Source organism: Nycticebus coucang, chromosome 10, assembly GCF_027406575.1.
Source record: "Nycticebus coucang isolate mNycCou1 chromosome 10, mNycCou1.pri, whole genome shotgun sequence".
Lineage (NCBI taxonomy): Eukaryota > Metazoa > Chordata > Mammalia > Primates > Lorisidae > Nycticebus > Nycticebus coucang.
In genome coordinates this window covers 7,058,349-7,078,272 of record NC_069789.1, presented here as the reverse complement: position 1 = coordinate 7,078,272, position 19,924 = coordinate 7,058,349, and the positions used below count along the sequence as shown (strand labels likewise).

The 19,924-nt window shown below is 43.2% G+C and overlaps 2 protein-coding genes across 3 annotated transcripts; one reads left to right on the top strand and one right to left on the bottom strand.

Annotated features, from left to right (window-relative positions):
* Window positions 1-437: 437 nt before the first annotated feature.
* ARL9 (ADP ribosylation factor like GTPase 9) lies at window positions 438-13,563 on the top strand. Of its 2 annotated transcripts, XM_053608116.1 has the most exons (4): window positions 438-1,683; window positions 5,480-5,642; window positions 11,733-11,908; window positions 13,272-13,563. In XM_053608116.1, the coding sequence occupies exons 1-4, from the start codon at window positions 1,408-1,410 to the stop codon at window positions 13,449-13,451; spliced, it is 795 nt and encodes a 264-aa protein (XP_053464091.1). In that variant the 5' UTR covers window positions 438-1,407; the 3' UTR covers window positions 13,452-13,563. The 2 variants fall into 2 exon arrangements, with proteins under 2 accessions (XP_053464091.1, XP_053464092.1); XM_053608117.1 differs by lacking the exon at window positions 5,480-5,642 and having other exon boundaries at window positions 1,561-1,683.
* A 4,717-nt stretch (window positions 13,564-18,280) lies between these two features.
* Window positions 18,281-19,913, bottom strand: LOC128595743 (mannose-P-dolichol utilization defect 1 protein-like). The gene is made up of 4 exons (XM_053604624.1): window positions 19,767-19,913; window positions 19,000-19,129; window positions 18,718-18,850; window positions 18,281-18,440 (listed from the first exon to the last, which is right to left on the bottom strand). Exons 1-4 carry the CDS (start codon window positions 19,911-19,913, stop codon window positions 18,281-18,283), a joined length of 570 nt encoding a protein of 189 aa, XP_053460599.1.
* Between the last annotated feature and the right edge of the window lie 11 nt (window positions 19,914-19,924).

The following is a 19,924-nucleotide window of genomic DNA, read 5'->3' as shown; positions in this document are numbered from 1 at the left end:
GTAATCCCAGCACTGTGGGAGGCTGAGGAGGGAGAATTGCTTGAGCTCAGGAGTTCAGACCCCTGAGTGACAGTGAGACCCCGACTCATGAAAAAAATGGAAAAACCCAGCCAGGCGCCACAGCGAGCGCCTGTAATCCCAGCGGCTTCCTGAGGCTGAGGCAGTGGGGTGCCCGCCCGAGTCTGAGGTTGTGGTGAGCTACCACGCCCACTGCACTCTGCTCAGGGGCATAGGGTGGGACCCTGTCTCAACAACAACAACAAAAAAAACCAAAAGTATCGCATCACTCAGGCTTTCTGGAACCTGCCATTCATTCATTGTTCCTTGCAAATCTATTTTAAACAGATTTGATAAAGGATCTGTTTATTAAAAAGTAATTGGGTTAAATTATGATCTTAACTAAAAAGTTAAGCTTAACAAGATAATAAAAAGAACGGTACAGATGCTTCTCAACTAGTGTAAGAAATATTACAGGGGGTGGCGCCTGTGGCTCAAGGAGTAGGGTGCCGACCTCATGTACCAGAGATGGGTTCAAACCCAGCCCGGCCAAAAACTGCAAAAAAAAAAAAAAAAAGAAAGAAAAGAAATATTATACCACCTTTGAAAAGCTCTTGGAGGTGCCTCATTTGCTACATATTAGATCATTACAGGTGACCAGCCTGTTTTGTTTAGTTTGGGTTTTAACACCTGGCATTACTGGCAGCTATGATTTTATCAGTCTGATTACTCTCCAAAGAATTTTTTTTTCTCTCCAAGGAATTTTTTAAAAAGGAAATACGACAAATTCTAAACAACCTATCCCATCCATGTTCTTTAATTTATCCTTAACCAGCAATCCTGGGTAGCAGCCTCAGACACTCCTAGTGGAGCTTACACGGGACAGACAGGAGGAGTGTACATGACCTTTCTTTCCAGGCTCACGGTTGCAAGCTGGAGGAAGGCAGGAAATTTGGGGGTGTTCAGGGTTCTGGCGTTCCAAGGAATCTGCAGGTCGGCGACACATCGGTTGAGCTGGCTCCGGATTGAAGCCAGAGAGGTCAGACTCTAAGATCGCTCGACACGCGGTCTGCGTGGAAAACGATTCAGCTACACACTGCCTGGCCCGACAGAATGTCGCTACCCTGTCGCGCGCCCTTTAGCAGGAGACGCCTAGGAGCGCTTTTCCTACCGAGGTGATCAGCTTTCCGAGGCAAACGCTCCAGGACTCCTCGGGTTCAGAGCCGGCTGCTCCGCCGGGGAGACGCGGGCCGCCGTCCGTGCGCGTCAGGCCGGCGGTGACCGCGGGGGCCGTGTACGCCACGCGGCTCTACGTCCCCAGCGCGTCGCCGCGGGAGCCACACCGGCTGGACCCAGGGCTGCGCTCTAGCGCGCGGGCGCGCGGGGGAGGAAAGAGACAGCAACTGCGGGATGGAGAGGGGCAAAGTGAAGAAGAAGGAGAAGGGCAAGGAGACCGAGAAGGAGAAAATTAGGGGGAAAGCAAAGGACGAGAAAAGGAAGGCGTCGGGGGAGCTGATTAAGGGGAAAGAGAAAGGGAAGGAGGAGAAGGGTAAGAAAAAAGAGGAGAAAGAGAAACGGAGTCGAGAGAAAAGGGAGGAGGCAAAGAAAGAGCAGGAACCACCCCAGTGCAAAAAAGAGGAAGAGACGAGCATCAGCGCCTTGACGGAGACCCAGCTCCATCCTCCGGTAGGCGGCGGGGCCCCGAGGCCGCTGGGTGGCGGGCCCGAGCGCCGGCTCTGTGACGTCCGCGGCCGGCCGCGCGCACCCTCGGATCGCCCTGTGCCCAGCCCGGAGCCGCCCGGAGCCGCGCGTCGCCACCCCTTCCCGACCCCTGCGCACTCTCGCCCCGGCCCTGTTCGTGTCCTAACCCTCCAGACGCCAGTGCCGGGGACGAGGGATCTCAGCGGGAACGGCCTTTGCCTGCGCTCAACCGCAGAGCATAAGCTCCCTGATGACACTTAGAAACCAGCCCCCAACCCTCCCCTTCTTTGTTAGAAGGGGCCGCGTTCCTGAATTTACGCAAGATGTGTTTTTTAATTTAATTTTTTATTTCAAATTGATATGAGGGTACAAATGTTTAGTTTCACTGTTTTTGTTTCTAAGGTAAAGGTGAAGCTGTAGCTGAGCCCTTCACCGGGGGTGTGTGCTGTACACCCTTCCATTGCACATAGGGGAGAACTTGCCAACCACTCTCCCTTCTCCCCTCGTCCTCCCTTCCCCCCTCACTACAATATATTTGTGTTTTTCTTTACTGTGGGCATGTAGTTGTTTATATATTGCTTTCATGTTATTGTTGAGTATTTTGGATACTTAACTTCCTTTTCCTTTCTTGTGATAATTTACTAAGAAGAATGTGCTTCACCTCCATGTAAAGTCTCCATCTTTTTTATGGCTGAGTAATACTCCATGGTATATATGTATCACAGTTTGTTAATCCATTCATGAGCGGATGGGCACTAATTTGCTTCCAGTCTTAGCGATTGTGAATTGAGCTGCAATAAACATTCTAGTGCAAATGTCCCTGTGATTATGCAGGATGTGTTTTCAGGCTCTCTGGCTCCTTTCCACCAATGCTGTGGTCGGCATTGTTTTCAGACCACCAGTGCCCAGACGGGGCAATATTTGGGCCAGCTTGACGGCCTCTATGCGCCCAGAGTTCCTGGGCCAGCTGGAAGGCCTCTGTGCGCCCAGAGTTCCTGGGCCAGATGGAGGGCCTCTGTGCGCCCGGAGTTCCTGGGCCAGCTTGACGGCCTCTGTGCTCCTAGAGTTCCTGGGACAGCTCGAGGGTCTCTGTGCTCCTAGAGTTCCTAGGCCAGCTGGATGGCCTCTGTGCTCCTACAGTTCCTGAGCCAGCTCGACGGCCTTTGTGCGCCCAGAGTTCCTGAGCCAGCTTGACACGGAACTGCCTTCTGGTTCTAAACAATTTGAGTGATTAATAGATTTGATCTCTGTTAAAAGGCGGATTACATATGTGGCTAGAGGAATAACTTTTGACAAAAAACAGTGGTATTGAGTGTTTGAACTCTTGATTTACGATAATCTCAGCTTTTCTTTCTTTTTGTTTTGGGGGAGAGCGTGCAGTCTCAAGCTGTGGCCCTGGGTAGAGTGCCCTGACGTCACAGCCCACAGCAATCTCAAACTCTTGGGTTCAAGCGATTCTCTTGCCTCAGCCTCCCAAGCAGCTGGGACTACAGGCGCCCACCCCAATGCCTGGCTATTTTTTTGTTGCAATTGTCATTTTCATTTAGCTGGCCCTGGCCAGGTTCTAACCCACCACCATTATGTGGCTGGCACCATAATCACTGTGCTATGGGTGCCGAGCCAATCTCAGCTTTTCTTAGGAAATGATAAACACAAGGAAGGATGTGTTTTAGAGTAAAAATATAAACCAAATGTAAAGCATGGGTGAGTGCAGAATTTCTAGGTGAGATGGGGTTAGGGACAGCAATATGTTTGGATAGGGAGTGGGGAATTGTTTTTAACACAGTATTTCATAGGATCTCAGATGGCATTATTTCAGGTACCACTAACAAAGGAAAGATATGCTGCCAATCAAAATATGGCTCGTGTGATTGTAAAATCACTGATTTCAGTGATTTCAGAGATGTGAAAGTATGGAAACAAATATGCATCTTAGAATTAATGAAATGTAGGGCTGTACTGTTGCTCATTTACCATTTTCATTAAAATGTGCACCGTGGAAGCCACATTTCTGAACACTTCAAACCTTCTGTTTTTCTTTTTTTTGAGACAGGCTAGAGTTGCCCAGGCTAGAGTTCCATGACGGCATAGCTCACAGCAACCTCAAACTCTTAGGCTCAAGTGATTCTCTTGCCACAGCTTCCCAAGCAGCTGGGGTGCCTGCCATAATGCCTGGCTATTTTTTTAGAGCCAAGGTTTCACTCTTGGCTTAGGCCGGTCTCGAACTCCTTAGCTCAAGCAATCCACCTGCCTTGGCCTCTCAGAGTGCGAGGATTATAGCCATGAACTACCATGCCTGGCCTGGTCTTCCCTTCTTGTCCTTCAATCATTTGCCATAAAATTTTTAAGGCCGATATGTTAGTAGAATACTTCTTTCGAAGCTCACTTTCACTTCGTCAGGTTTTAGCATCAGGTTTTAAACCAAGTAGTCATTGGTGACTGGAACCAGTTTAACAATTTCTGTAACCTCAGCCTTTTCACTTAATCATGATACTTATATTAAAAGTATAAGAGGGGTGCCTGGCCCTAAGATCTTATAAAATCTAGTTGTTCAATGGTGAAGAGAAGAGACATTAATAATAATATGACATCTTAGATTAGTGTTTTTTCAACCTTTTTCTATCTCAGGGCACACTCTAACCTGTAGTTAAACTTCCATGGCACATTTAAATTATGCCGACCCAAAAAAGAGTTAAAAAGAGAATATACTGGGTGGCACCTGTGGTTCAGTGCGTAGGGCGCCAACCCCATATACTGAGGGTGGTGGGTTCAAACCCGGCCCCAGCCAAACTGCAACAAAAAATAGCCGAGCGTTGTGGTGGGTGCCTATGGTCCCAGCTACTGGGGAGGCAAGAGAATCTCCTAAGCCCAGGAGTTGGAGGTTGCTGTGAGCTGTGATGGCACAGCACTCTACCAAGGGCAATAAAGTGAGACTCTGTCTCTACAAAAAAAAAAAAAAAGAGAGAGAGAGAATATACTTAACTGTACTTTGAACTTCATTTAAAAATAATTAATGATTTTTTTGTTTGTTTGTTTTTGAGACAGAGTCTATGTCGCCCTCAGTAGAGTGCCATAGCGTCACAACTCACAGCAACCTCAAACTCTTGGGCTTAAGCGATTCTCTTACCTCAGCCTCTCAAGTAGCTGGGACTACAGGCACCTGCCACAATGCCCAGCTATATTTTTTTTGTTGCAGTTGTCATTGTTGTTTAGCTGGCCTAGGCTGGGTTCCAACCCGCCACCTTGGTGCATGTAGCCGGTGCCATAACCACTGTGCTACCGGTGCCGAGCCTAATTAATGATCTTTAAAAGTTTTTGTGGCACACCTAAGATTCTCTCATGGCTCACAAGTTGAAAATCACTGCTTTAGATTCTTAAGTGCTGAGTGACGCTATCTACATGCATGCACCATGGAGGTCCCAAGACCCTGAGCAACACACTGAATGCTGGTGCAATCTCCAATGGCCATAAACTCAAAAAGCAAAACAAAGTCCGAAAATTAGCCCTATGATCTATGGCTTCTCCTATAAATACTGATTTGATTGACTAGGAATTGGAGGATGGAGAAGGAATATGAAATTAATATCCCGTAACTCACGGGTAATTAGAAAATATTAACTGATTGGTATAGTTTGTTCTAGACTTATGAAATTGTGTTCACAATTTCAAGAATGTTATTGGACTCCAGCAGGCCAAGAATGTTATTGAACTCCAGCAGGAGCCAGTAAAACAAGACCCTGAGAGTAAAGGTTTACTTATTGGTTTATCTTTCATTTCACAGGAGAAAAATAAGCAGATCCTAGTGCTGGGCCTGGATGGAGCAGGAAAAACCAGTGTCCTCCACTCTCTAGCCTCAAACAGAGTCCAGCACAGTGAGGCACCCACCCAAGGTTTCAATGCAGTTTGTATCAACATCGAAGACAGTCAGATGGAGTTCCTAGAGAGTAAGCGCTTCCTAGTTATAAGGCAGCCACGTTTCATTATATAGTAAACCATCATGATGTTATCAGTATTGGGTCCTTGTGGAAAATCATGCTGGATCAGATTTTCCTAGACTTTTAGAACGTGTGTGTAGTTTAATACAAGGATGTACTATGGGGTGGGGAGCGTGTTACGGTTTTTTATTTGCTCCTTGTGGCAGTGGTGATAAAGGGAATTTAGAGGAAGGCTTTTGCATCCCTCCTATAATCTCCCGTAATCAGTCTCCTTTCTGTACTATTGCAGATAAACACGCAGCATAAGTACTAGTCCTGGTATTATAGATGAGTCTCAAATCTCTTCTAACAGGAGGGCAGTCCAGAAGCCCCTACTGAATAGCGATTCTGGAGTTACCACCTGTCTAACTGTGGCTGAAACCCAAAGTTGTCCTTTAGTCTTCTCTTTACCCTCTGTCCTTGCATGACTTCATTCATCCTCAAGGCATTAAATACCATCTATGTGCTATTGACTCCCAAATGTATCTATTGAACCCAAACATATCCAAATGTCTCCTTATAGCTCCGCCTCAATTTCTAATTGGCCTCTCAAACCTAACATGATTCAAACAAAATATTTATTTTTTCCCATATCTGTTCCTTTCCTATAATACTCTGGTCAATAAATGGCTCCACAACCATCAAATTGCTCAAGCCAGAGAACTAAAAGTCCCTCTTGATTCCTCCTCCTGTCCCCACCTCCAGTCAACAAGTAAGACACTGAATTTTTCCATCTCCAAAGCCTATCTTGGATCCTTTTCCACGGCTCCCATGTGAGTCAGAAACACCATCATTTCTTACTTAAATTATCGCAGTCACCTTTTTATCTTCCACCCATTTGTGAAGAGAAATACTCTAACACTATATTTAAGCCCATCATTTGCAAACTTAAAACTCTTCAATGGAGATCTCATGCTTGGGATAAAATCCAGAGTCTTTGTGATGGCCCAGAAGTCCCTTCCTAAACTCCCTCCTCTTCAACCTCCTCATGGAATTCCAGACATACTGTACTCCTTCCTTCCTTTCTTGCTTCTGTCAGGGGCCTTCTGGGGTGTGCCTCCCATAGGAAATACTTTTTACTACCCCCGCCCTGCCCTGCCCTGGATGACTTGCTCCTCAACGTACTCATATTAGCTTAAATGGCCCTGTCAACTAATTCTTTCTAAATATGTTCCCCCATTCTTCTTCTTTTTAAAAAAAAAAAACAGAGTCTCACTTTGTCACCCTCAGTAGAGTGCTGTAGCGTCACAGCTCACAGCAACCTCCAGCTCTTGGGCTTAACTGATTCTCTTGCCTCAGCATCCTGAGTAGCTGGGACTACAGGCGCCCGCCACAATGTCCAGCTATTTTTTTGTTGCAGTTTGGCCGGGGCCGGGTTTGAACCCTGCACCCTCCATATATGGTCCATCACTCTACTCACTGAGCCACAGGCGCCACCCGTTCCCCCATTCTTCTCCATTTGCTTCCTCCATAAAGTTTTTAATGACATTCACTTTTTAATTTTTACTTATGAGCTGCCTGCCCAACTAGACAGGAGCCTTTGCCATGCTTGTTTTATTCAACAATGACTGCCAAGTAGTACATATTCAACAAAAATGAATTAACTGCCAACTGTGTTCCAGATTTGTGTCACAATCCTCAATACCTTGAAGAAGAATAGCTGTTTAAGCTTGCAACTTATTAGATTTAAAATATTTTTATCTGTACAGTGGCTAGATTTTAGCCATCAAGTTAGGTAAATTTTCTTAATGCCGCAAGGAAGGGCTTCTAAGGAGTCTTTTTTGAGGACACAGCGTCCAGTGGTGTTCAGTGATGTCCCTGGTGTCTATATTGGGTAGTGTGTATATTGTAACACATGGGGAGTGTTTGGGGGATAGGGAGGAGATGGAAGACAAAGTTTTATTGTAAAAGCCTATTTATAGAAATAATAATATATAACTTTGATTATATCTCTCCAACATTCTATAGACCATTTTAATATTTTAAAAAATTCTTATGGCTGGGGCGGCACTTGTGGCTCAGTGAGCAGGGCACTGGCCCCATATACCGAGGGTAGTGGGTTCAAAACCAGCCCCGGCCAAAAACTGCAAAAAAAAAAAAAAACAAAAAAACCCAGGCATTGTGGCGGGCACCTGTAGTCCCAGCTACTCAGGAGGCTGAGGCAAGAGAATCGCCTAAGCCCAGGAGTTGAAGGTTGCTGTGAGCTGTGATGCCATAGCACTCTACCAAGGGAGATAAAGTGAGACTCTGTCTCTACAAAAAAAAGAAAAAAAATTCTTATGGCTTATGCACTAAAAATCAGTGGTAAAAATGAATGGGGAGACTTCAATTTATGTCATAATAGCTTTGAAGAGCCTTTCTCCTTGAACACTGCAAGAGCCTGTTTAAAACCCTTTGTTGCCCTTGGTAAAGTGCCATGACATCATAGCTCATAGCAATTTCAAACTCTTAGGCTCATGTGATGCTCTTGTCCCAGCCTCCTGAGTAGTGGGGACTATAAGTGCCCGCCACAATGTCTGGCTATTTTTAGAGACAGGGTCTCACTCTTGCTCAGGCTGGTCTCAAACTCCTGAGCTCAAGTGATCCGCCTGCCTGGGCCTCCCAGATGGCTGGGATTACAGGCATCAGCCACCTCGCCTGACATAAAAATCTATTTTTTAAAGCATTGATGAACCTGTAGGAAGTAAGGAAGATCTTCAAGGCTGCCTGCTGTACTATTTCCACCCTCTCCCTAACAACCCCACTAAAGAAAGAAAATAAAACAACTTATGAGTTGAAAGTAGAGTGGCAGCCATTATAGGTAAGCAAAGACAAAAGTGGTAACTTCTTGAGACATATACCAATATTCATATTCAATATTCTGCATGGGCCTGGGACAAAATAGGAAGTCTCAGTAGCTGAGACTTTCGCATGAAGCTAGAGCCCCTGGGAGGAGGCTAACATGCTCCCAAATCAGTAGCTCCCCCAGATTCTAATTCTGAAGCAAAGAACCCCCAAATTGGTCCCCAAGTAGTCCTATAAATCAAGATCGGTTATATTTTAGTTTACAATAAAAAATTACCCAAAGGTAAGAAAATAAGTCGCAGTGAGTGAGAATCACCAGAAACAATTAACAGGAAATGTATATTTCAAGGTTTTCATATATTAGACTCAAATACAGTATCACATGCAGAATATAATATACCTATGTTTGAAATATTAAAAGTAATAAAAAGTGTAAGTAATGAAAGATGGAATCATAAAACAAACTCAGAAATGACCAGGTATCATTTTTTTAAATGAAGATATAATTATTATAATAAAAACCGAACAATAGATTAAGTTTGACCCATCTAGAAATTAAATCAGTGAGTTAGTACATAAATATGAAAAATGTACCCCAGATTTTAGAACAGATAGAAAAATACATGGAAACTCTGAAAGCAAGTTTAAGATACAAGTAATATAGAATGAGAGAGTCTAACATCTGTCTAATAGGTATTCCAAAAGGAAAAATAGAACAGAGCATAATATTTGGTAGCTGCTGAGAACTTCCTAGAACTAATGATAGAACATGAATTAACATATACAGGAAGGTGTGTGTGTGTGTGTGATTTATCTTTTAATTTCTATGAAATAGATGATATCTTATATCTAGACATGTTGAAGTATAAAACTATAGAACACAAAGAAGAAGAAAAAAAAAAAAACACCTTAAAAAGACCCAAAGAAAAAAGATGAGTAAAGGGATGTCAGTTCACCTGATAACAATTTTCTCAATTATAACAAAGTCATCTAGAAGACAGTAGAATGTATCTTCAATTTGATAAGAGAAAATGGTGGGCAAGAAAATTTGCAAACTTATTGGCAAATCGTTAAGATAAAAGCATTAGTAGGAAAAGAGGTTTCAACTGACCCAGAAGATATACAGCAAATATTTTTTTACCAAATATACAGCTAAGAATATAGTCTCAAAATATAAGAAGTTAAAAATGAAGAAAGAAGAAAAGAAAGGAAGGAAAAAGAGGGGATTGAATTGTAGGGAGAAATGGACAGATCCACCATTGGAGTGAGTGATTTCAACAGGTCTTTGTTAATCATTGAGAGGATAGAGCAGAAAAAATTCAGCAAAGATATGCAAAATTTGAACACAATTAACTACTTTGATATAATTGACAATATAAAATTCTACATCCAGGCTTGGCACCTGTAGCTCAGCGGCTAAGGTGCCAGCCACATATTCCAAAGCTGGTGGGTTCGAACCCAGCCTGGGCCTGCCAAACAACAATAACAACTATAACCAAAAAATAGCCGGGCGTTGTAGCAGGTGCCTGTAGTCCCAGCTACTTGGGAGGCTGAGGCAAGAGAATCACTTAAGCCCAAAAGTTTGAGGTTGCTGTGAGCTGTGATGCCATGGCACTCTACTGAGGGCAACATAGTGAAACTCTGTCTCAAGGAAAAAAAAAATTTCTATATCCAAAGCTAAGAAACACATTCTTCTTAAATATTCATGAAACATTTACCAAAATCCACTGCATACTGGGCAATAAAGCAAGTCTTAACAAATTCCAAAGAGCATAATATGAACCATGTTCTCTGACTATATTGCAGTTAAATAGAGTGCTGTGGTGTCATAGTTCACAGCAATTCTCTTGCCTCAGCCTCCCAAGTAGCTGGGACTACAGGAACCTGCCACAATGCTTGGCTATTTTTAGAGACGGAGTCTTGCTCTGACTCAGGCTGGTCTTAAACCTGTGAGCTTAGGCAGTTCACCTGCTTCAGCCTCCCAAGTGATTTTATTTTTTATTTTTATTTGAGTGCTGTGATGTCATAGCTCATAGCAACCTCAATCTCTTGGGCTCAGGCAGTCCTCTTGCCTCAGCCTCCCAAGTAGCTGGGACTACAGGTGCCCACCACAATGCCCAGATAGTTTTTCCAGCTACTTGGGAAACTAAGGCAGGAGGATTGCTTGAGCCCTAGAGTTTGGGGTTGCAGTGAGCTCTGATCACACCACTGCAATCTAGGCGGGGTGACAGAGTGAGACCTCATCTCTAGAAAAGAAAATTAATTACATCTCTATAATCACCAACATATGGTAATATACTTTTATAAAAGGTACCATTTTTCAATATCAATAAAGATATAGTTTATATGGAAATAAATCTAACAAAAGACATGCCTGTCTCTGAAGAAAAGTTGTAGATGTCATTGAAAAACACTGAAAGAAGACCTAAAAAAATGGAGACATTATACAGTTCTCATGGGTAGGTAGACATTACATCAAAAAGATATTAATTCGCCCCAAATTGATGTTTAGCTACAATTCAATTCCAATAAAATTTTTAAAAAGTGATAAACTGCATCAAAAGATTTCATAGAACATTAAAGATGTGAAGAAAGCCAAGACACATGAGGTAATAAATAAGAAAGGCAGGACGGCGCCTGTGGCTCAGTGAGTAGGGCGCTGGCCCCCATATGCAGAGGGTGGCGGGTTCAAACCCAGCCCTGGCCAAACTGCAACAAAAAAAATAGCCGGGTGTTGTGGCGGGCACCTGTAGTCCCAGCTGCTTGGGAGGCTGAGGCAAGGGAATCACGTAAGCCCAAGAGTTAGAGGTTGCTGTGAGCTGTGTGACCTCATAACACTCTACCCGAGGGCGGTACAGTGAGACTCTGTCTCTACAAAAAAGAAAAGAAAGGCAGGCTTGTCCTGTCAAATACCAGATATTGTTATAAAGCTACAAAATTAAGGTTATGTGTTGTTGGCACAAGGAGGAACAAAATTACCACCAGAATAGACGAGAGAGTCCACTGGGAAAAAGAGAGACTATTCAATACAAGGTGAAGGGAAATACGGAAGGGCAATGAAATTGGTTTTCAGTCTCCTGCATAAACAAATGTGTGCGTGGATTTCCTCTGGTCCCTTTTAGAATCAGATACACTCTCACGTGGTGGTGTTTTTTTTTTTATCAGAACACCTGTCCAATGTTCAGAGATTTAGATGTGCCCTGCCTACTCCCTCCATGGACACTTCTGTGATTTTTCTTCTTTTTTTTTGTCTTCTCCCTTTACTATTCTCTGTAGTTGGTGGCAGTGAACCTTTCCGTTCCTACTGGGAAATGTACCTGTCCAAAGGTTTGTTGCTGATCTTTGTGGTGGATTCAGCAGATCATAACCGATTACCTGAAGCGAAGAAATACCTTCATCGACTAATTGGAGCAAACCCCATTCTTCCTCTGGTTGTGTTTGCTAACAAACAGGTAAAAATATGTGCAAATATAAATTGTGCTAATAGTATCTCTATTAATACCAAATACTTGTGTATTAATACAAGTCTACTTTTGATAGCACAATATGCTATATTGAACAATATATTGAGCAATATGCTATATGTTCAGTTTATATTTATTAGATCGCCTGGATTACAAACTTCTTCAGGGTAGAGACTATTATTCTTCTTCGTGTTCCTTGTAATACCTCGTATCCTGCCTTCCTCCTAGTAAGAATTTAACAGCTATGTGTTGAACTTCATTAAATAAATATATATGGTATACATATGGGTTGTTTTTTGTACTCCTTTTTTTTTTGAGACTGAGTCACACTCTGCTGCCCAGGCTAAAGTGCTGTGGCATCAGCCTAGCTCACAGCAACCTCAAAGTCCTGAGCTCAAGTGATTTTGCCTCAGCCTCCTGAGTAGCTGGGACTACATTCACCCACCACAAGGGCTGGCTGATTTTTCTATTTTTAGTAGAGAAGGGGTCTTGCCCTTGTTCAGGCTAGTCTCATACTCCTGAGCTCAAGCAACCCACCCACCTTGGCCTCCCAGAGTGGTAGGATTATAGCCATGAGCCACTACACCCAGGCAATCCACTTTTTTCTGTCCAGTAGAAATAATAAGCAGAAAAGAAAACTCACCTGGACAAAAATCAGCTAATCAGATTTTGTTATTAAATATAACAGAATATAAATAATTTATCCTGTTTAAAATGATGTTGGAAAATTTAATGGAAAATGGAAAAACAAAATGACAAACAGATTAACTGCACCGTTTAGAAAATAAAGGTATTGCATTGGCTTATCTTTATTCCAGAAAATACTTTTTTGAGAACTCATAAATGCTAGCATAATTCTAATGAAAATACTTTTGTTCAAACATTGTCTGGGGTCATAATAATGGGTCACAATATCATTTTTATAAAAATGGTGGAGTCAGGCCAGGTACAGTGGCTCACACCTATAATCTTGGCACTTTGGGAGACAGAGGCAGGAGGATCGCTTGAGGTCAGGAGATCAAAACCAGCCTGAGCAACACAGTGAGATGTTGCCCATCTCTACAAAAAATAGAAAAATTAGCCAGCTGTTGTGATGTGCATCTGTAGTCCCAGCTACTTGGGAGGCTGAGGCAGGAGGATCACTTGAGCCCAAGAGCTTGAGGGTGCAGTGAGCTGTTATCCCCTTACCCTCCTGCCCTGGCAACACAGCAAGATGTTTTCTTGCCCCTCCCCCAAATAATAATAAACAAATAAAAATGTAAATGGTGGGGTCACTGAGAGCAATGAGTAAGAGTACAAAAGGATTTCAAAGTAATCAACTTTTTCCTATTCTTTTTCCATCTGGGTGAAGGATCTTGAAACAGCCTATCACATTACAGATATCCATGAAGCTCTGGCATTATCTGATGTGGGAAATAACAGGAAGATGTTCTTGTTTGGAACCCACTTGACTAAGAACGGCTCAGAGATACCCTCCACCATGCAAGATGCCAAAGACTTGATCGCACAGCTGGCTGCAGACGTGCAGTGACCAGGAACAGGCCGACTGTGCAGCTCTTGATGGAAATGTCATTAGGGAGTGTTGAGTGGCAGGCTTAAAGCCAAAGACTTCAGCTTTCAAATAAAAAATAAGCCATTTCCTATTTCCTGTATGCATGGCATATATACCATCCGCTCTCCGTATGTGTGGGCTTCTACATCCACAGATTCAAGAACTGTGGCTCAAAAATATTTGAAAACAAAAACCAGTTGAAAAATGACAATAAAAAACACAGATTTTTAAAATGCAGTATAATAGCCATTTACACAGCATTTACGTTGCATTAGGTATTATAAGTAACCTGGAGATGATTTAAAGTGTACAGGAGGTTGTGTGTAAGTTACATGCAAATACTAAGCCATTTCACGGAAGAGACTTAAGCATCTTTAGCTAGAGGGAGTCAGTCCCTGAGGACCAAGAGACAGCTGTACAAATATAATGCTAATTTAAGACTGTCTCTTTATATAGATTTTTAACTTTGCAAATATTTGTAAAACAATGTGTTATGGAGAATTGAGATTTTTAATCAACAGAAGTAAGATGAGCATCAGCAATCCCTTACCCACTTAACGATTTTTCAATGATGTGAAATGTATATGAAAATATTTTAATTAGTCTCCTCTTTTCAAGTAAAAATCCAGGTATCTTTCCTTATGTAGATCTGTTTAACCTTGTAGTAAAGAAATATCAGGATAGAACAATGGAGAAAATAAAAATGAACAGCATTCAGAATGAATTAGGAAAATCTTCTCTTCTAAGAGCCTGTTAGACTATGTAAGGGATATTGTGAGGATTGTTTTTTAAGTTCTTAACATTTTGCTTTTATATGTAGATAAGCTTTCTTTACTAGAAATATTTTGTTAAGAGTGTTAACTATGGGGCGGCGCCTGTGGCTGGGCGGCGCCTGTGGCTCAAGGAGTAGGGCGCCGGTCCCATATGCCAGAGGTGGTGGGTTCAAACCCAGCCCTGGCCAAAAACCAAAAAAAAAAAAAAAGAGTGTTAACTATGTTAACCTACACACACTGTGTAAATATAACTTTTTTTTTGTGATTTTTGGCCAGGGCTGGGTTTGAACCTGCCACCTCTGGCATATGGGACCGGCACCCTACTCACTGAGCCACAAGTGCATAGTGCCTTTCCTTAAAAAGTTTTGGAGGGGCTGGGCATGGATGGGGACTCATGCCTGTAATCCCAGCCTTTTAGGAGGCTCAGTAGGGAGCATCGCTTGAGGTCAGGAGTTCAAGACCACCTTGGACAACCTAACAAGACCCCATTTGTACAAAAAAGAATTTGGAAAGAGGGGGTTTTTCTATAAATCCTTTATCTTAAAATTCGGAATCTGTATTGAAATAAAAATCCAAATATGGTGAAAATGGTTAACCCCTGTCAATGTTAGCTCATAGCTGTCTCCATCAAATTTTAGGTCAAATTGGAACCAAATTAAACTTAACGCATGCATGTGCAAAATGATCATTGCCCTCTGAGAGATGAGACAGTGCCGTACGCACCTCTCACAGTCAGTGCTGCAGGGTTATGTTCAATGGTATTCTGTCACAACAGCCACTTGGGTGTCTAATGTCACACCTGTAGAGGGTGGACCACACAATGATTCAGGGTTATCAGAAACCCTGGATTTCAGCCTTTGCCTCAAGGATTACAGGGAATGAAGCTCTGGACAAATTCCCTAACTATCTTGGTCTTCTCCCTGTAAAAGGATGAATTTGGATGCAGTCTACTTTCAGTTCTGAGCTCACACCATGTGCTATCTCTGATGTTTTCCAAGGTGGTCAGGGCAAACGTAAGTTCCTGGATGCCTATTTCAAAGGTGATCCTAAAAGCTTTCAGGATGGGCAGCCATGAAACCTCTGTTTTTCCTTGCTTTCCTGCAGTGCATTTTGAGTGCCAACATGGCAGCCATTGCCTGAGGCTGGGCACGAATAAAGCAGGATCCTCTACTTGAGATGCTCTCAGGCTAATGACGGAGGTTCATGTCACAGGCATTTCTAATGGAAATGGCACTCAGCCAGGACAGTCTGACATATCATCAAAGAGGCTGCCTGGTTGGTAGTCCTCCCAACAGACCTCATGGAGAACTTGCCACAATCTGATGTCTGTTCCCAGCCTTCTGAGCCTAGAACTTGTAGGTTCAGTTAGTACATTAAGAGTGGATCTGTCTTTTCATTTATTCATTTGGTGAACATTTATTTAAGCAACTATCTTCCAGAAAACATGCCAGAGCTCTTTCAGTTAAAAATAATAGGAATTCAACTCATATTTGTGTCAAAAAAGGCATTTTATTTTTTTTTTAGCTTATCATACTGGGAAATGTAGGTATTTCAAGGGTTCAAGGGTTCAAAGATAATAAAACTGTCTCTGCATGTCTGGTCCTGCTAACCCCTGCTCAGCTTCATTCTCACTCTCTCCTCAAAAGTAGCAAGACGGTTGTGGTCAATAACACCCCTGTAACGTTTTTATAGTTTATGATCCTGGAGTAGGATGGCACTTTCTCTTTGGGCAGCCCTATAGCAAGTCTCATGGAGGGACACTAATTGGCTCTGTGGGGATCATCGTGTACATTCATTCCCTAAACCGTCTCTGTGGCTGGATTAGTCAGACGTGGAGTGGGAGGTAGGATTAGCCCCCTTAGACCATATGGAATGAGTAGCCCACAGAAGAACAGTCTGCCTTCAAAAAAAAAAAATAGCAAGGAATTCTATGCAGAAAAAAGAAATAATGACAGATATTCACAGTGCTTAGTACTGAGAATAAACCGATGATCAAGACAGAAAATGTCTCTGTCTTTAACGAACTTTATGTTCCAGCAAATGACTTGTATGTGGAAGTAAGGAGCTGAAGTAGACAATAAAGATTGGAACTGTTTTTAAAATTAATGTGGACTGGAATTACCTCTCTGAGTGGGTAATATTGAAGCTGATTCCTAAAAGATTGAAAAGAGCCAGTGTACAAAGAGTGGGGAGAAGTGAGCCCCAGGCAGTGGGAACAGGTGTAAGAAAAGGCCAGAATGGGTCAGAGCTTAGATAAGTTAGAAAACAAGTTAGAATTAATGAGCAGGAAGGCTGGTATATAGAGTGAGAGTGGAATGGCCCAAAGTAGATCAAAAAGAAAGAAAAAGGGGAGAGAGAGGGAGGAGAGGGAGAGAAAGGAAGGGCAGGGCAGGGAAGGGAACATAGGGGAAGAGAAGAGGAGAGAGAAGGGCCAGATCCTGGGGCACCTTATAGTGCAACGCTTGGTGTTTTTCTGAAATGGTTTTGAGTGTCATGACTGAAGTGTGCAAAGGTAGAAAACAGAAGTTCCATCAGTTGGGAGGCCATTGCCAAATCCACGGATGACGGACTGGACTGGAATGGTGATAGAATGGAAAGAAAAGGATGGAGGAAAGACATGTATTCACAGAATTAGCTAGAATCACGGATTCATAGGAGGTGGGGGTGAGGGAAAGAGAATCAAGACTGATTCCTAAATTTCTCCCGGGAAAGACATTAGATTCATGAGGTTGATGTACAAACTCAGAGTGACAATATGTAACGGTGACATTGCTATGATCTGAATGTGTTGGAAATGTAATCCCCAGGGCATCAGTGCTGGGCAGTGGGACCTAATAGGAGGTGATCGGATCATGAAGGTAAAACCCTCATAAATGGATTCATGTCATTTTAGTAGGAGTGGATTAGTTAATGGGAGAGCGAGTTGTTACAAAGAGAGGCCAGACCCTCTTTTCCAGGTTTTGCATATGCTTTCTTGCTTTCCCACCACATTACAACACAGATAGCAGAAAGCCCCTTACCAGATGCCGCTCCCATGCTCTTGGACTTCTGCCATTGACTCTCCTCCTATAGAGAGAGTAGCCCTTCCTTTAAACTGACATTTGGGGGATATTTGAAGGTATTTTATTTAGTGAAGGACAATTTTGGCTGATTACAGGGCCATCCAGCCTCTTTAAGGTCAATTTATAATTTGTTTTTTAGGTTCTTCAGGTTGAGTTATCTGATAACTTTATTTCTTCTTTTTCCAAGTTATGGGGGAAACTTGAAAAAATTCTTGAATCACTGCACACGTCTATATCAAAGTAAGTCCGAGGAAGATTTCTGGATTCATATATGCATGAGTGAGAATGAACTTCTAAGTTCCATTCTGGACAACATCAATCCAAATTGTTTCTCTTTTAACTTTTCTTTGCATCTGTGAGACAGAGTATATCCAAGGAGTACCCAGTAATGTGCAAAGGGGATACTTGAGTATACTGTATAGTTTAACAGATGACTTCTTCCTTGACATATCACTGGAAGTCCACTGCGTCTGTACTCCTGCCCTGCACTGCACTGCCAGACCTTGACCATGACCAAGTGCATCCCTCAGGAACTGAGAGAGGCCCAGGCCACTTACATTTTAAAAGTCTCTTTCAAATTTTAAAGTCTCTTTTCTCTTTTAATGAGAAAAACCAGAGGTGCGTATATCAAAAACAGGGTTACACAAATTGTGGTATAGGCTGGGCACCATGGCTTACGCCTGTAATCCTTTCAGCAGCCAGGTGGGAGGAGCCCTTGAACTCATTAGAGAGCAGCCTCAGCAAGAGGGAGACTCGGACGTCTCTACTAAAAATAGAAAAATTTCCTGGGCATTGTGGCAGGTGCCCGTAGTCCCAGCTACTCCAGAGGCTGAGGCAGGGGTTTCAGGTTGCTGTGAGCTGGGCTGGTGCCACTGGCACTCTAGCCTGGGCAACTGAATGAGATTGTCTCAAAAAAAAAAAAAAAAAGACTACGGTATATTGTATTTAAAAGATATTACAGTTGATCAACCTCTCAATGTCCTCCAGCTTCCCAAGGCCTGAGTTCCCAGAAGCCAAACAGCCTGCTCTTGGGTGAATCATCCGTACCTTTTACAGTCTGTGCTCTATAGTGCATGATCAGGAAGCAGATGGTGACTGTCTGGAGCATCAGGAACAGGGCTTCACCCCAAGAGCTGCAGAGTCAAGAGTTAGAAGGACTAAAGGTGGGCCTGGAAAGAGCCAGCAAACGCCTCCATAGCCCATCTATCTAGGGACACAATTCTCTGGTTACTTTGTCCTCCATAGCCCTACTTTATTCTGGATCCTGGGCATTCTTAAGATGCTCACTTCCTCATCACCAACTAGATTTCTAAAAGGGCTAAGCTTTCTTGCCCCTTTTACCTCCCTCACTTAAGCTCCCATTAGAGTCGTGGGCACATACCCTTAGGGATAAAGGGTGGGCCCCCTCACCTGAATGAGAAGTTGTCGGTGATACTGTAGACCATGGTCCCAGTCAATGCCACTAATTCCAGCATTACTGACTGGAGACTCAGCCCTTCAGCACTCTTGGCTCCCAGGATTTTAAAAACCTGGGGAAGCTTTACTGGGGAAAGGATGAGAAGGGCAGGATTGAGGAGCCTCCATTCCTTGGGGATACAACAACAGCTATAAAAGCATGTTAACCCATTTTCAGTTAAGGGACCCATAAAGTTCACGGCCCCCATCCCAACAGCAGGAAAGAAAGATACATACCCAGAAGTGACCCAGCCACAATGCCCAGCCCTAGGCCTTTGCTGAGGAGAATCTTGAGACAGGGGACTGAGAAGAGAAAAAGGGTTAAGCAGAGACGAAATCCTCTGAAATCCAGACCAGGACATGAAGTCTGCTATGGACTTGCCCCTAATCCCCACCTCTCTGGAAGGTGGTGAGGGGAGGGATAAATTGGTCCTTCATTTACCATTAGGACTAGGATACTTCCTTTTTTTTAGAGACAGTTGCTTTATCATCCTCCTCCGTAGTAGAATGCTCCATGGCATGAAAAAAAAAATAAAAAAATAAAAAAAATATTACAGTTAATATCAGTTAATATGAACAGTTGTACTGTTCATAAGATAATTATAGGCTTTTAAAAATAATGATTTATAGCACACTTCAGTGGGTGGAGTACCCTATAACAAGACACACGTTGTAAATGAATCTTTTAATTCTGTCTGTGTTTATTTGCCATTGTACATAGAACTTCATGTGACGATCAAGTAAAAAAATCTAACTTGGAGACTCTTCTTTAGTGTGAAGCTTGTGCCAGATGTCACAGTGTGTTGCTCTGCCCGCACAACTGTCATTGATTGCTGTGCGTTTACTAGAAACCGATGGAAATCAGTCTCCGTGGTTGAGGGCCTTGCAATACTACCAACCTCAACATTCCTTCCTAAAATAACAATAATAATAATAATAATCCACTCCTGGCGTGACTAGGGGAGAGAGGCGCGTATGGAGAACCTCTGAAACCCAGCAGAGACCTGGCTCTGCCGCCTAGACTGGAAGGTGACACCTGCCACTCGGTACATGGAGACGTGGCGCCCTTGACCCGGGGACAGGGCAGGCTCCTGCCCCGTGTCCGCTCCTCTGGCGCCCGCGGCCCCCCACGCCCGCGGAGAACCGCGCATCCCCTCGGCAA